Source organism: Ranitomeya variabilis, chromosome 3 (genome assembly GCF_051348905.1).
Source record: "Ranitomeya variabilis isolate aRanVar5 chromosome 3, aRanVar5.hap1, whole genome shotgun sequence".
Classification (NCBI taxonomy): Eukaryota; Metazoa; Chordata; class Amphibia; order Anura; family Dendrobatidae; genus Ranitomeya; species Ranitomeya variabilis.
Window position 1 is genome coordinate 501,541,796 of NC_135234.1, and position 16,234 is coordinate 501,558,029.

The 16,234-nt window shown below is 42.7% G+C and overlaps 1 protein-coding gene across 9 annotated transcripts in view; it reads right to left on the reverse strand.

Annotated features, from left to right (window-relative positions):
- Positions 1-16,234, reverse strand: part of NF1 (neurofibromin 1) — a 373,185-nt gene that overhangs the window by 143,610 nt on the left and 213,341 nt on the right. For all 9 annotated transcript variants that reach the window (XM_077296848.1, XM_077296844.1, XM_077296843.1 and 6 more), the window contains 4 exons: positions 14,861-14,958; positions 1,134-1,280; positions 853-999; positions 644-754 (listed from right to left, as the gene is read on the reverse strand). In XM_077296848.1, coding sequence (XP_077152963.1) covers positions 644-754; positions 853-999; positions 1,134-1,280; positions 14,861-14,958 — 503 coding nt within the window. The remainder of the gene's footprint in view (positions 1-643; positions 755-852; positions 1,000-1,133; positions 1,281-14,860; positions 14,959-16,234) is intronic.

The window sequence follows — 16,234 nt, forward strand, 5'->3', positions numbered from 1 at the left end:
AGGATAGGTCATCAATGATAAAGTAGTGGACAACCTCTACAAAGCATTTACTAAAAACTGCATCTTTTTGGCTCTCTTCATGGCTGATCAGTGTAAATTTAGTCTAATAGTGTCAGGGAAAACATACTTCCAAATTATCCATAAGGTATCCTCAACATAAGGTGATACAATCACCTTAATGATAGACCCATGCCTACCACTAAACTTAATACGTTTACAGCATTTGCACAATACATTAAGGATTTTTCAGCCTACTTTATATCTACCTACATTGTAAACTCTTCTGAGAATGTTTGATAACATACCGAATATCATTCCATTATTGTCCAATAAAGATCAGACACTCTTTAAACAAGTAAATATGGCGCAAACCTGATTAATCTCTCCCATTGTCTTGATGTTACAACACCTATTAGAAAGTTTGCAACAAGAAGCAGAGAAACAAAACATGCTTAACACAAAATATGACAAGTTTCACAGCAACATGGCACAGAGGCCACTTTACCTTGCCACTAACCAATCCCATCATGGTACAGAGTGATAATGAGGTCTCATACTGTGCAGTGGTGATATACAGAAGGTAAGGGGGGGAAAAGGGAAAATACAATAGATTTCTTTTGGTGCCTGCATATATTTTACTTACCGCCTTGCAATGTAGTAAAAAACTGGATTCCCAGCCTTTGATGTCCCTGCTTGGTAAAATATGTTTAGCGTTTTTAATGCTTTAAATTCTTCTTTCTCATGTACCTGGTGCCTATAGAACAGAAAAACATTGGCATTCAATTAAGGCCAACTAGGAGAAACAATAAAGGTTACTCATTTCAATAAATGATGAACGAACATGTCTGGTACCTGGTCATAAATTCTTCAAACTTTGAGCTTGTGAGATTCAGACTTGACCAATGTGTGTCAGCAACTGGTTTGTGTTCTGGGGGTCCAAGATAGGCAAGTAAAGTTGCCATTTTGTCAAATGGTCGCCTACCAACAGCTTTATGATCCCTTTAAAAGTAAAAATAAAAAACGTATTTGGTGTGAACAATGATACAATTAAAATGCATATATAATGCCAAAGCCAATATAACCCCCATCACTCAATCCATGCAACTTGTAAAAGAATATATCTGTCTGCGTACCGGTTACTAGAAAGGTACTGTCCAATCTTCTCTTGATTGTTCCAGAGCAACCGATGTAAGGCAAGAACATTCCCATCCGTAATGAAAGAGAGGCTGTGATTAACTGTGTCACTTGGAGGGCAATTATTTGCAATGTCAAAGAAAAACCTATTTCCAAAAACAAATCATGATGAGAATATGTTGATTATAGTGAAACATTTCATGCTGGAATTTGTCATTAAATTGAACGTATCAAGAATTCAAGTATTAATGTTACATTTTAAAAATTGTCCTTTTTTTAACTGAATTTTTATGGTATAAAAAATGAAAAATTATTTTCAATTTTTCTATGTATTTAACTTAAGCACAAGGAGAAGCACCTGCCAACATTATTCATGAACATCTACTATACTGCTAGCTCGCAATACAACTGTAGTAAAAGTGGGTGGGATCTGTTCGCATGTGTGATGTCACTTCTCCCCTTCCTTTCTGGGTGTTTCCAAAAGGATAGGCAAGGATGAAGTTTAGGATCTCAGTGCGGAGCCATTTTGTTCGGAACTGCAAAGTGATACTGACTTATGTACAGTGTCGCAAAGGACGGCTGGCAGCGCTGACTCTAGCTTGAAAATGTAAATGGCTCCTGCAATGCAATAAATACATCCAATGAATAAATACAATTTCTCCCTTGGATTTTGTTTTTCTTTTATTGAGTAGTAAAAATGGCCAAGAAACAAGATTCTTCAGGTCAGACCTATTTCCCTCCAAACGCTGGCCCTTGTTACTGCTCACTGGTGTTTACAGTGATCAAAGCGCAGCTGTCATATAATTACCGGCTGCAGCACTGTGATCACAGCACTTATCGCGAGCACAGGTCCGTGCACCTGTCCTGTGATGGCGACTTCATCCAAGGACATTTTCTCAATGCCGGATGAAGTCATTGAGGAAGAGCTGTATGCTCCGCTAATTACCGTGCTCCTAACATTGCAGCTGGCAATAAAATGACTGACCCACTCTATTCGGGCTGCGTGCACAGTTCATAGCCGAAAGTACAGAAGATTACTGTCAGCATCTGACACTGGACACTTACACACCAGGAAATAAAAATGGCCACAGCAAGCGGCTGAGTAAAGAAGAGGTAAAATTATATATATATATATATCTCATGTATATGTGTGTAAATATACACATATATTATACACACTATCTATCTATATGTATGTATCTTACATATTTTTACCTCTTTCACAGTTTGTTATACTGTGTAAGTAAATACCATTAATAAAATGTGAAAAAACTGGTGACACATAATATAGCTTGAAATAATGCATTTTTTATTTCGAAATCTGCCTCTTCCTGAAATGAACCAAGCTATTGAAGAAAGCTTTTTTTATTTTGTGAAGCGTTATTCAGATCAGTGTTTCATGTAGAAGCTCTAGCGGTGCTTTATACAGAAGGAACTTGTACCTATCAGACTTTATGTGGCTGTTCAGATGAATGTGAATTTCTGCAGACTGGGTGGTCAGCACTTAACACAGACATGACACATTTTGATCCGAGTCATGGAGCAAATTCTCCAATGTAAGTCTATGTCACACAGCACTCCCATCCCATCCCTGTGTCATTCGAGACCGTTCGTTGACCGTTTGCTGGGGGAAGTTTGAGAAACCTTTATCAGTTTTTTTCCCCATACGAGAGCCCTGATAAAAACAGACACAGTAACCACTGACAAAAATCTGATCCAAAACACTGAGAAAAATCCCTAACGTCTGAATGAGGCCTTAGATCAAGTTGCTGGAGTCCCCAGCAAACAGCTGATCAATAGGAATAAAGTGTGAGCACCGACACATTTCTGCAGAGAAACCAGTGACCTATAAATCATATGACCTTAATAGACAACATGATAAATAAAAAACTTATCTCTACTGCTCCCAAGCCTTTGTAAAGTATTTTGAAAAGTATGGGCATGTTTGGGCTGAAGCACCGGCGGACACAGACAGAAAACGGCCCCTGGTCTAGAACAGTTTATGGATTCTTTGCAGTCCAACAATGAAGAAAAGTGGAAAAGAGCCCGCTTACCTCTTGGGCCCCTCTGCGACTGCACAGGTTGCGCCAATGGTGTGGCCGCCCTGGGTTAAAGAGGTATCACAAGTATAATACTTTGATGTCTGATGTCAATCAATGGTCAACAGCCCATACTGTTGAGGCTAGTGATTGGCTGAGGACATCACATGTTGTATTTGGCCTGGGATCTATGGAGCCACTGTACACATTAGACGGGGCGAGCAGCGATGAAACAGAACAGTACTACTTGTTTGTTCAGCAGTAATGTTGCCTCCATGCAGCATTTATCATAACTTGGAAGACCCATATAGGAAGAATTTGCATGCTCTCAATGTTGTATGCTTTCCTTTCAAAAAATCAAACCAAAAAATACTAGAGAGTAATAGAGGCAGCAAAAATGTGAGATAATCACAGCACGAATACAACATAACCTTACAGGATCCATACTTCACAAAAAATAAAACTTACATATGTTTTAAAAGGGGTGGTCTATAGGCAAAACATTTTTCTTTTAACTCCCTATTTAATACTAAAATGTTAAGCTATTTTCTAATATAATTGCTTTAAAAATTCCTTACTGTTCTTTAACTACACTAACTGCTTTTGTATTTTATTTCCCCTTTTCTTTGTCTGCTGACGATTCGTTTGTGCCTGCTGGGATAATAAAAGGAAACAGAGGACAGAGGCTGCGGTCACTGTCACATCCCCTGCACCCTCCCTGAAAGGAAGGGTCACCAGTGATGCTCGTTACAGGGGCGGTGCTGTCCCTGCTGTGCCTGAGTGTCTTCCCCCGTGCGATGAGCGCAGCATCCGGTCTGCTGTCTGTATAGTAATAAGCTGGGAACAGAGCGGTGTCACTACACTCTGTGGAGACAAGTCATGCCACTTGTGGGGGTGGTGCTAGTGTCGTGCATGCATAGTGACAGCGCTCTGCTGCAGGCTTATTACTATTCAGTCAACAGTACGGACGCTGCCCTCATCACACCGGGCATGGGGGGAGATGGTTGGACACCGGACAAAGGAGACACTCTGGGGAAACAGCAGAGATCGACCCCTAAAACAAGTTTCACTCATGACGCTTCGTTTCAGGGAGGGGACATAAGCTGTGGCAGTGACTGCAGCCTCTGTCCCCTGATGACGCTTCCTTTGATTATCCCAGCATGCACTGGTGATACTCAAACAATTATAACCAATAACCATCTCAGGAATAACGAGTGCATGTGGAGCTTTATGAACACTCAACAATTGCTATTAAAAGGGACTGTCAGCACAAAATTACTGTTCAAACTAAGTCTTGCGGCTCGGTGCTTTACAGTGGGGCAAATCATTATACACACCTTCCGACCTGTCTTCCCTCAATCTCCACCCTTTTTCTTTGACTGACAGATCTAACTTTATAGAGCCAGGGAAGGGAGGAGATAGATGGAAAACAAGACGACAAGCAGATGGGAATGTGTATATAAATGTTTGGCCCCACCAAGAAGCACCGAGTGCCTGTACAGCAAAACCTTGACTAACGAGTGCATCTAATTACGAATTTTCCAAGATACAAGCAGTCCCTTGGTCAATTTTTTGTTTTATTGTGCGATTCGAGATAGGAGTTGCCAGCGAGCGAGCTTACGCCACTCACCACATGGTTATCATGCCACGCAAGCATTTCTGTCGTTGCTGTTGCTTCACTGTTCGACCATGGGTTTTAAAAAAAGTGAGATGACCTGACAGGTTTTTGGTAGAACCACAAGAAGGTATGCATGAAATTAACGAGGAGGAGCCAAATGTGGAGGAGTGAATCCATACAAGTGAGATTAAGGAAATGTTGGGAATGTGGGAGAAAATTTGGGAGTTTACTGAAAAGAAACACTGTGAAAAACTTGCAACAGGTCGTGTGTTGGTGCAATAATAATAATAATAATAATTTTATTTATATAGCGCCAACATATTCCGCAGCGCTTTACAACTTATAGAGGGGACTTATACAGACAATAGACATTACAGCATAACAGAAATCACAGTTCAAAACAGATACCAGTAGGAATGAGGGCCCTGCTCACAAGCTTACAATCTATGAGGAAAAGGGGAGACACGAGAGGTGGATGGTAACAATTGCTTTAGTTGTTTGGACCAGCCATAGTGTAAGGCTCGGGTGTTCATGTAAAGCTGCATGAACCAGTTAACTGCCTAAGTATGTAACAGTACAGACACAGAGGCTATTAACTGCATAAAGTGTATGAGAACATGATGGAGGAACGTGATTATGTTGTTGTTTTTTTATTAATAGGCCACACAGGGATAGTTAGGTTAATGCGTTGAGGCGGTAGGCCAATCTGAACAAATGAGTTTTTAGGGCACGCTTAAAACTGTGGGGATTGGGGATTAATTGTATTAACCTAGGTAGTGCATTCCAAAGAATCGGCGCCGCACGTGTAAAGTCTTGGAGACGGGAGTGGGAGGTTCTGATTATTGAGGATGCTAACCTGAGGTCATTAGCAGAGCGGAGGGCACGGGTAGGTTGGTAGACTGAGACCAGAGAGGAGATGTAGGGTGGTGCTGAGCCATGGAGTGCTTTGTGGATGAGGGTAGTAGTTTTGTACTGGATTCTGGATTGGATGGGTAGCCAGTGTAATGACTGGCACAAGGTAGAGGCATCGGTGTAACGGTTGGCGAGGAGTATGATTCTGGCAGCAGCATTCAGGACAGATTGGAGTGGGGAGAGTTTGGTAAGAGGGAGGCCAATTAGTAGAGAGTTACAATAGTCCAGACGAGAATGAATAAGTGAGACAGTAAGAGTTTTTGCAGAGTTGAAAGTAAGAAAAGGGCGAATTCTGGAAATGTTTTTGAGATGCAGATAAGAAGAGCGAGCCAGTGATCGGATGTGGGGGGTGAATGAAAGCTCGGAATCAAGGATGACTCCAAGGCAGCGGGCATGTTGCTTTGGAGTAATGGTGGAACCGCACACAGAGATGGCAATGTCAGGCAAAGGTAGGTTTGTAGAGGGAGAGAACACGAGGAGTTCAGTTTTTGACAGGTTCAGTTTCAGATAGAGGGAGGACATGATGTTAGAGACAGCGGTAAGACAATCACTGGTGTTTTCTAAAAAGGTCGGCGTGATAACAGGAGAAGAGGTATATAATTGGGTGTCGTCAGCATAGAGATGGTACTGGAAACCAAATCTACTGATTGTTTGTCCAATAGGGGCAGTATACAAAGAGAAGAGGAGGGGGCCTAGGACTGATCCTTGAGGAACCCCAACAGTAAGGGGAAGGTGAGAGGAGGAGGAACCAGCAAAACAAACAGTGAAGGATCGGCCAGAGAGATAGGAGGAGAACCAAGAGAGAACGGTGTCCTTGAGGCCGATGGAGCGGAGCATAGTGAGGAGGAGCTGATGATCCACAGTGTCGAATGCTGCGGAGAGATCCAAGAGAATTAGCATGGAATAGTGACCATTAGATTTAGCTGTTAGTAGGTCATTAGAGACTTTAGTGAGGGCAGTTTCAGTAGAGTGTAAAGAGCGGAAACCAGATTGAAGAGGGTCGAGAAGAGAATTATCTGAGAGATAGCGGGTAAGACGGGAGTGGACCAGGCGTTCCAGGAGTTTAGAGATGAAGGGAAGATTAGAGACAGGTCTATAATTAGCGGCACAATTTTGATCGAGGGAGGGCTTTTTAAGTAGTGGATGTATGATGGCATGCTTAAATGAGGAGGGAAAAATACCGGAAGTGAGGGAAAGGTTGAATATTTTTGTTAGGTGAGAGGTGACAGCCGGGGAAAGGGACTGGAGGAGATGCGACGGAATGGGGTCGCTGGTGCAAGTGGTCGGGCGAGAAGATGCAAGGAGCCTGCTTACTTCTTCTTCTGTAACTGGTTCAAAGTCAGAGAGTGAACTAGATGCAGTGGGGGAGGGAGGACAGTGCTTGGTATGAAGAGATTGGGAAATGATTTCCTGTCGAATGTGGTCAATTTTTTCTTTGAAGTAATTGGCCAGATCGTCAGCGCGGAGATCTGTGGTTGGGGCCTGCTCTCTTGGGTTGAGTAGGGACTGGAAGGTGTCGAAGAGACGTTTAGGGTTATTGGACAGCGAGGTGATGAGGGTGTTGAAATAGGTTTGTTTGGAGAGGTGAAGGGCAGAGTTGTATGTTTTTAACATGAACTTATAATGGATGAAATCTTCGGGCAGATTAGATTTTCTCCACAGACGTTCGGCGCACCTGGAGCACCGCTGCAGGAAACGTGTTTGCAGCGTGTGCCACGGTTGTCGCCGTCTGTGCCGAGTTGTTCTATGTATAGGAGGTGCAGCTTCTTCCAGGGCACTTTGCATGGTTTCATTGTAATGCTTCAGAGCAGAATCAGGACAAGAGATGGAGGAGATTGGGGCCAATGAAGACTGCAAGTTCTTCATAAGTTTCTGGGTGTTAATGGCCTGTATGTTTCTATAAGTGTGGAAAGTGGGGGTGACCTGAGCGGGATGGCAGTTCTTGATAGAGAATGAAAGAAGGTTGTGGTCAGAGAGCGGGAGAGGGGAGTTTGTGAAATCATCCAGTGAGCAAAGCCGGGAGAAGACCAAATCAAGGGAGTTTCCATCATCATGTGTTGGAGAGTTAGTATGCTGCGAGAGGCCGAAAGAGGAGGTTAGAGATAAAAGGTGAGAAGCAGATGGGGAGAGGGGAGAAGCAATTGGGATATTGAAATCACCCATGATGAGGGTGGGGGTGTCATAAGAGAGAAAGTGTGGAAGCCAGGTGGCAAAATGATCCAGGAACTGGTGAGAGGGGCCGGGAGGACGATACACCACCGCCACTCGCATGGAGAAGGGGACGTAGAGTCTGACAGCATGGACCTCAAAGGAAGGGAATACAAGTGAGGGTACTTGGGGGATAACTTGGAAGGTACATTTGGGTGAAAGGAGCAGACCAACGCCTCCACCTGCAATGTAATGACACTTGCCCAACTCGTTATTGAAATTTTTTTAAAGGGATAAACAAAGCTCCTTGGACAGGTTTTTATTTTAACGCCCTGCAAGTGAGCGCGAGGAAAGTGTGGCGAAAAAGCCAAAAGTCAGTGAAGAAGATGATTAAGTAAAGATGAAAGTGATAAAAAAAAGTACAGTACAATAGTTTATTACACCTTTATCCCCTTAACTAACGCCGATAAGCCTTTTAACGGCGGCAGTTAAGGGTACTTAAACCACAGCGCTGTTAATTAACGGCACCGAGGAAAAGTGGTATGCCCCCCCCCCCCCCATCCCAAGAGTCAGAATTTCTCCGGGGTCTTGACTGCCGGGGGTAGCTGAGACTCCAGAGAATAGGATTTGGTTTTTACCGACCTCAGGGTTGCGATTGCCGTTATTAACGGTATAACAGTGACAGCTAAAAAACAACAAAAAAAAGTCCCATTTAATTTCTCTCAACTCTGATGCGATCCCCCCTACCAAACGCAGTGTCCCTGGGCCCTCTTGCTTGCCCCCACGGCAGCCAGGGTCGTCGTCTTCCAGTAAGAAAATGGCGGGTGCATGCGCAGTGCGCCCGCCGAGATCTGCCAGTCGGCACCCGGCAACAATAGGAGATTTTTCCTATTGGTTCATTTTGATCACTGCAATAGGGTCTATCACAGTGATCAAGTTGGGCTAAAGTGAGTTGGGGCTAAAGTTAGGGTTAGGGTTGGGGCTAAAGTTAGGGTTGGGGCTAAAGTTAGGGTTTAGGGTTGGGGCTAGGGTTTGGATTACTGTTGGGGTTAGGGTTATTGGTTGGGATTAGGGGTGTGTTGGGGTTAGGGTTGGAGTAAGAATTGGGGGGCTTCCACTGTTTAGGCACATCAGGGGCTCTCCAAATGCAAAATGGCGTCCGATCTCAATTCCAGCCAATTCTGCACTGCAAAAGTCAAACGGTGCTCCTTCCCTTCTGAGCTCTGCCGTGAGCCCAAACAGTGGTTTACCCCACATATGGGGTATCGGCGTACTCAGGACAAATTGGACAACAACTTTTTGGGTCCAATTTCTCCTGTTACCCTTGTGAAAATAAAAGATTGGGGGCTAAAAATCATTTTTGTGGAAAAAAAATTATTTTTATTTTCATGGCTCTGCGTTATACTTTAGTGAAATATGTGGGGGTTCAAAGAGCTCACCACACATCTAGATAAGTTCTTTGGAGGGTCTAGTTTCCAAAATGGTGTCACTTGTGGGGAGGTTTCCACTGTTTAGGCACATCAGGGGCTCTCCAAACGCGACATGGCATCCGATCTCAATTCCAGTCAATTCTGCATTGAAAAGTCAAACGGCGCTCCTTCCCTTCCGAGCTCTGCTGTGCTCCCAAACAGTGGTTTTCCCCCATATAAGGGGTATCGGCGTATTCAGGAGAAATTGCACAACAAATTTTGTGGTTCATTTTCTCTTTTTACATTTGTGAAAATAAAAAAACTGGTTCTGAAGTAAAATGTTTGTGAAAAAAAGTTAAATGTTAATTTTTTCCTTGCATATTGCTTCAGTTCCTGTGAAGCACATAAAGTGTTAATTAACTTCTTGAATGTGGTTTTGAGCACATTAAAGCATGCTGCTTTCAGAATGTTGTCATTTTGGGTATTTGCTCTCATTTACACCCCTCAAAGTGACTTCAAATGTAAGTTGGTCCCTAAAAAAAATGGTTTTGTAAATTTTGTTGCAAAAATGAGAAATCGCTGGTCAGCTTTTAACCCTTATAACTTCCTAACAAAAAAAAAATTGCTTCCAAAATTGTGATGATGTAAAGTAGACATGTGAGAAATGTTATTAAGTATTTTGTGTGACATCTCTGTGATATAAGAGCATAAAAATTAAAAGTTTGAAAATTGTGAAATTTTAAAAACTTTCACCATTTTTCCTTTTTTTCCCATAAATAAATGTAAGTCATATCGAATAAATTTTACCACTAACATGAAGTACAATATGTCACGAAAAAACAATCTCAGAATCAGTGGGATCCGTTAAAACGTTCCAGAGTTACAACCTCAAAGTGACAGTGAAATTGTAAAATTTGGCATTTCACTAAGGGGTTAATATACATAAAGTTAATTTTTCTTATTTAAAAAAAACACCTAACAAAAAAATTGGTGTCTGGAATGGATTGATAACATTTCATTTAATTTTAATGGTGAATTTGATATACAAGCAAATTGAGTTAAGAGCTCGGTCTCAGAATGAATTAAACTTGTAAGTCATGGAATTACTGTACTTGGTTTGAACAGTCATTCTGTGCTGATAAGAGTCCCTTTATGCAATGAAAAAACCTTCTGTAGGAGCATTAGGATATGTTCACATGCAGCATTTTTGCTAGATTTTTTTCAGCATCTAAAACATGTTACCTTGGCAGTAAAAATATGCTTCAAAAGCTCAGCAAAAACACTGCTAAAATGCTGCAAAAATGTTTGTTGCATTTTTTGATGTGTTTTCACTGTCTCGGTTTTCTGTGTGTGAAAAAACACTATAAAACCGCTGACAATTGACACTGCAGATTTAAATAATAAATAAAATGCAGTTCTGAAATTCAGTCAGGAAAAAAACGGGTTTCTGAAATCTCAGTTTTTGCTGGTACTGTAAAAAAATAGCTTTTAATTTGCATAAAAAAAGCAAAAACGGATGCAAAAACACTGTTTGTCTAAGGCAGTGTTCACCAACTCCGGTCCTCAAGAGCCACCAACAGGTCATGTATTCAGGATTTCCTTAGTATTGCACAGGTGATGGAATTATTGCCTGTGCAGGTGATGCAATTATCACCTGTGCAATACTAAGCAAATCCTGAATACATGACCTGTTGGTGGAGTTGGTGAACACTGGTCTAAGGGCTTGTTCACACGATCCTTTTTTTGCTGCGGATCCGCAGCGGATTTTCAGCTGCGGATCCGCAGCCGTTTTCCATGCAGGGTACAGTACAATGTAACCCTATGGAAAACAAAATCCGCTGTGCCCACTATCCTTTTTTTCCCAGGCAAATCCGCGCGGATTTGCCTGCAGAAAAAAAGAAGTACCATATCTATTCTTTCTGCGGATTCCGCTCCTGTTTTCAACATGCACCAATAGGAAAGTGCTGTTGAAAACCCGCAGAGGAATCCGCAGAAGAAACAGTCGGAAAATCAGCAGTGCTGTTTTGCACTGCGGATTTTCCAAATCAGGACCTGAAAAAAAAGGATCAAAAAAAGGGTCGTGTGAACATGGCCTAAGGTCTTATTCACATGGGCGCGTTTAAGCTCGCACATGGAAAAACGGTACCGATGTCAATTACTGTTGTGCATCACTGTTTTTCATGGCTGGATAAAGAAATATTGTACAAAGCTTCTATACTTTGCAATGTTAACCATTGACAGCCCACTAATGCCATCCGTGTGCAGTATGTGATTTTCACAGACACATTGACTTGTATTGGTCCTTGTCAACAGTGCTGCAGAAAAAAATGGACATGACTACGTGTGTTTTGCAGGAATACGCAGACTGTGAAAAACATGGACACGTGAATAGCAGCATAGGTTGTAATGGGAACATGTGTCTGTGAAAAAAAATGGATACAACACATACATGTAACATGGACTTCTGAATGAGGCACACGATATATTTTTTTTGTCCATTTTAAATATAGCAAATTGAGACTTAAAACACACCTAGGATATAAGAGCCAAGAGGAAAAAACAATATCAAAATAGCCATCAGGAATAGCAGTGTGCGCTCACAAATCTCCGCATGAGCTCATATTCGAGATATTAGACATGAAAGGGCAGCAAGCTCACATGCCCTTTAAGATCCAACATTTAATTAAGGTAGTGAATTCATTAGAAGATCAAAATTGTTGTATAATACGACATTGTGAGGCATTGCATTGGGTTCAGATATTGTAATGCTTACATTAAAACATGCCACCAGTTAATATGTACGTGATCACATCTTATATTTCAGAAAAGAAATGGGAGTGAATATTACGTAAATGTCATTTTCGGCATACAAGCAGTCCATGGGTTAAAAACTAGATTGGGTTAGAAACAAACCTACAATCCTAATTTGTAAACAAATGGAACAGGGCAGGTAAACAAACAAACACACTCACTTCATCACCTATTTGGCGGCCTCACTGCCTGCCCACCGGTCCTCTTCTTTCTATCCTCATCATTATAAGCCAGGACTTCCAGCAGTGTCTAGTTCTCAGAGGTCACTGCATGTTGTGGCAATATGACCTCACAACGCGCAATGACCTCTGAGACCTGGAAACAACTGGAAGCCCTGGCCTATAATGATGAGGCAAGAGATGGATGCAACCAGAGAGGTTATTACTGGTTTAAAAAAAATAAATACTCCTGCCTGTACATCACAGCTGAATGGAAAGCCCAAGGGAAGAGGAAAACGAGACAGACAATAGAAAAATAATTTGTAAAAAAAAATACCGTATTTTTCGGGTAAGACGCAATTTTTTCCTCCCTAAATGTGGAAGAAAATGGGGGGGGGGGGGGGGGAGATGCATCTTATGGTCTGGATATATTGGCTCTGGCTGAGGTGGGGGAGCGGTATCGGAGGAGCGGCGGGTCAGAGGCAGAAGTAGGCGGCTCTGGCAAACTCCTGTGCCCGCTGCTAAAGAGAAATGAATATGCACTGCATTCCATGCCCATGGGCGTGGAGGGCAATGAATATTTATTTCTTCCTGGCATCCTGGTATGATTGATTGGCCCCATCCCCTTGCTGGTATGATTGGCCTCATCCTAGTCCTGGTATCGATGGCCCCATCAGAAAAGATTGAAAAAAACAAACCTTTACTCTTACCTTCCTCCGCTCCCTCGCAGTCGCAGCGTCCTGCTCCGGTGCCAGCAGCTGCTTAATGCTTGTAAGCAGCGCATGGGAGGGACATCATGCGCCGCTCACAAGCAGAGCACAGCTACCGGAATACTCACTGGGACAGTTCATTACAGAGAGCGGTGAGTATCCATTCGTCTCTTCAGTAGGGTGCAGTGTCAGCCGGAGCCTTCCTGCTGCTGCCGGCGGTCACGTGTGCCGATACTTAAGAGAAATGAATATTCAGCAGCAGGAAGCAGGCGGCTGACAGTGCACACTACTGAAGAGGAATGGATACTCACCTCGATCTCCGATTAACACCCAGTGAGTATTCCGGCAGCCTGCTCTGCTTGTGAGCGGCGTATTATGTCCCTGCCACGCGCTGCTTACAAGCATTAAGCAGCTGCTGGCACCGGAGCAGGACGCTGCGACTGAGAGGGAGCGGAGGAAGGCAAGAGTAAAGGTTTGTTTTCTTTAATCTTTTCTGATGGGCCCATGGATACTAGGACTGGGATTGGGCCAATCATACCAGCAAGGGGATGGGGCCAATCACTCACACCAGGAACTGGATGGAGCCAATCAATCATACCAGCAACGGGATGGGGCCAATCAATCTTACTAGGAACAGGATGGGGCCAATCAATCATACCAGGAACTGGATGGGGCCAATCAATCATACCAGGAACTGGATGGGGCCAATCAATCATACCAGGAACTGGATGGGGCCCAATCAATCATACCAGAAACTGGATGGGGCTAATCAATCATACCAGGAACTGGATGGGGCCAATCAATCATATTAGGAACTGGATGGGGCCAATCAATCATACCAGAAACTGGATGGGGCCAATCAATCTTAGGAACTGGATGGGGCCAATCAATCATACGAGAAACTGGATGGGGCTAATCAATCATATCAGGAACTGGATGGGGCTAATCAATCATACTAGCAAGGGGATGGGGCCAATCAATCATACCAGGAATTGAATGGAGCCAATCAATCATACCAAGAATTGGATGGAGCCAATCTATCATACCAGGAACTGGATGGGGCCAATCAATCATATCAGGAACTGGATGGAGCCAATCATATCAGGAACTGGATGGGGCCAATCAATCATACAAGGAACTGGGTGGGGCCAATCAATCACACAAGGAACTGGGTGGGGCCAATCAATCATACCAGGAACTGGATGGGGCCAATCAATCATACCAGGAACTGGATGGAGCCAATCAATCATACCAGGAACTGGATGGGGCCAAACAATCATATCAGCAAGGGGATGGGGCCAATCAATCATACCAGGAACTGGATGGGGCCATGTATACCAGGAGCGGAATGGGGCCAATCAATGATACCAGGAACGGGATAGGGCTAATCAATCATATCAGGAACTGGATGGGGCCAATCAATCATACCAGGAACTGGATGGGGCCATGTATACCAGGACCGGGATGGTGCCAATCAATCATACCAGGATGGGGACAATCAATCATAACAGGAACTAGATGGGGCCAATCAATCATACCAGGAACTGGATGGGGGCCAATCAATCATACCAGGAACTGGATGGGACCATACATACCAGAATAAGGATGGGGCCATGCATACCAGGATGGGGATGAGGGCCAGGCATACCAGGATGGGGATGAGGGCCATGCATACCAGGATAGGGATGAGGGGACCATATTTACCAGGATAGGTGATCTTAAGAACAGAATTGACCACATTTTTTGCTTCAGTATTTTTTTTCCTAATTTCCTCCTCTAAAACCTATAGTCTTATAGTCCGAAAAATACGGTAGCTATGTGCTGATTACATGTTAAAAAATTTTGGCTGTGGTTCTAAACACAGGCATTTATTTACTATAGCTTTCATAATGAAACGATTACAGAAAATAGGATCTCTTACCGTCGTGCCGCATCAAAGTTGCTCTTCACAAAATCATTAAATGGACGCATGTGCTCCTCTTTCGTAAACAGGACGTGATTGGCAATACTTTGAAGAACCTGCATTATAAAATGATTAATGTAGGTATATTTTGGCTTTATCAATATAAAATTTTCAGGTTTTTTTTTTTTTAGCACTAGTAATGTTCTTTCAGTCCCAGTCACTAAGGGGCTCACAATCTGTGTCCGACAGCCAAACACTATGCGAAACAACATACTAAGCTAAAATACATGGTGGTTCAAAAGTAGGTGGACCAAAAGTAGGTGGACGGAAATAATAACATTTATTTTGATTTATATATAAAATTATATTTACTAACACAAGCATAACATTGACAATTACATTTTATTCTGAACAATAATACAAAAGCCCTTAAATTTTATCAACGCAGGTGCTCAAACTGTTTTCCATCACAAATTGCACAGCTTTGAAGTATGCCCCTTACGCTTCGACAAACATTTTTGCACAAGTCTCTTTGGGTATTATGTTTCATCAAGATTCCCAATTCTACAGAGACTCTTCTGGTGGACTTTTTTGGACTCTGAACAAATGCTTCAGCAACAAGTTATTTTCTGTACAGGCTGTTTTGGGTGGGCCAGTTTTTGGAGCATTAAAGATTGAGCCAGAGGCATCGCTTTTGTCACGAATGCGGTAAATGATTTGTCTCTTTGGGGCTTGACTACCAAGTGTTTCAACCCAATTTGCGCTGTTTCAGCATTTTGAGATTTCCAATACTCTTAAAATCCATTTTCTTTGATCTGTGTTTAAATTATTTGCCATTATGGGTTATCTGAATGATCTGAAAAGAAAACAGATTTGGGGGAGATTTATCTGTGAAAACTGGATCTGTGAAACTGACTCAGTAGCCCTTAGCAACCAATCAGATTCCATCTTTCATTTTCCAAAGAGTCTTAAGAATGAAAAGTGGAATCTGATTGGGTGCTGATGGCAACTGAGTCAGTTTCACTTTACACCATGTTTATTAAATCTCCCACTTCATAACCCTATTACACATACTGTCCACCTACTTTTGTACCACCCTGTAAGGATGGATCCTGGCTGGTCACCCAAGCCCTCCAATCCACCAGCATTACGCTATTTTTTGCTAAATACCCTGCCTAACCAAGCCCTCTATAGCAGGGGTGTCAAACTGCATTCCTCAAGGGCTGCAAACAGGTCATGTTTTCAGGATTTCCTTGTATTGCACAGGTGATCATTTAATCACCTGCACAGAATGATTCCAGCACCTTGTGCAATGAGAAGGAAATCTTGAAAACACGCATGATTTGAGGCCCTCGAGGAATGCAGTTTGACACCCCTGCTCTATAGTGTATT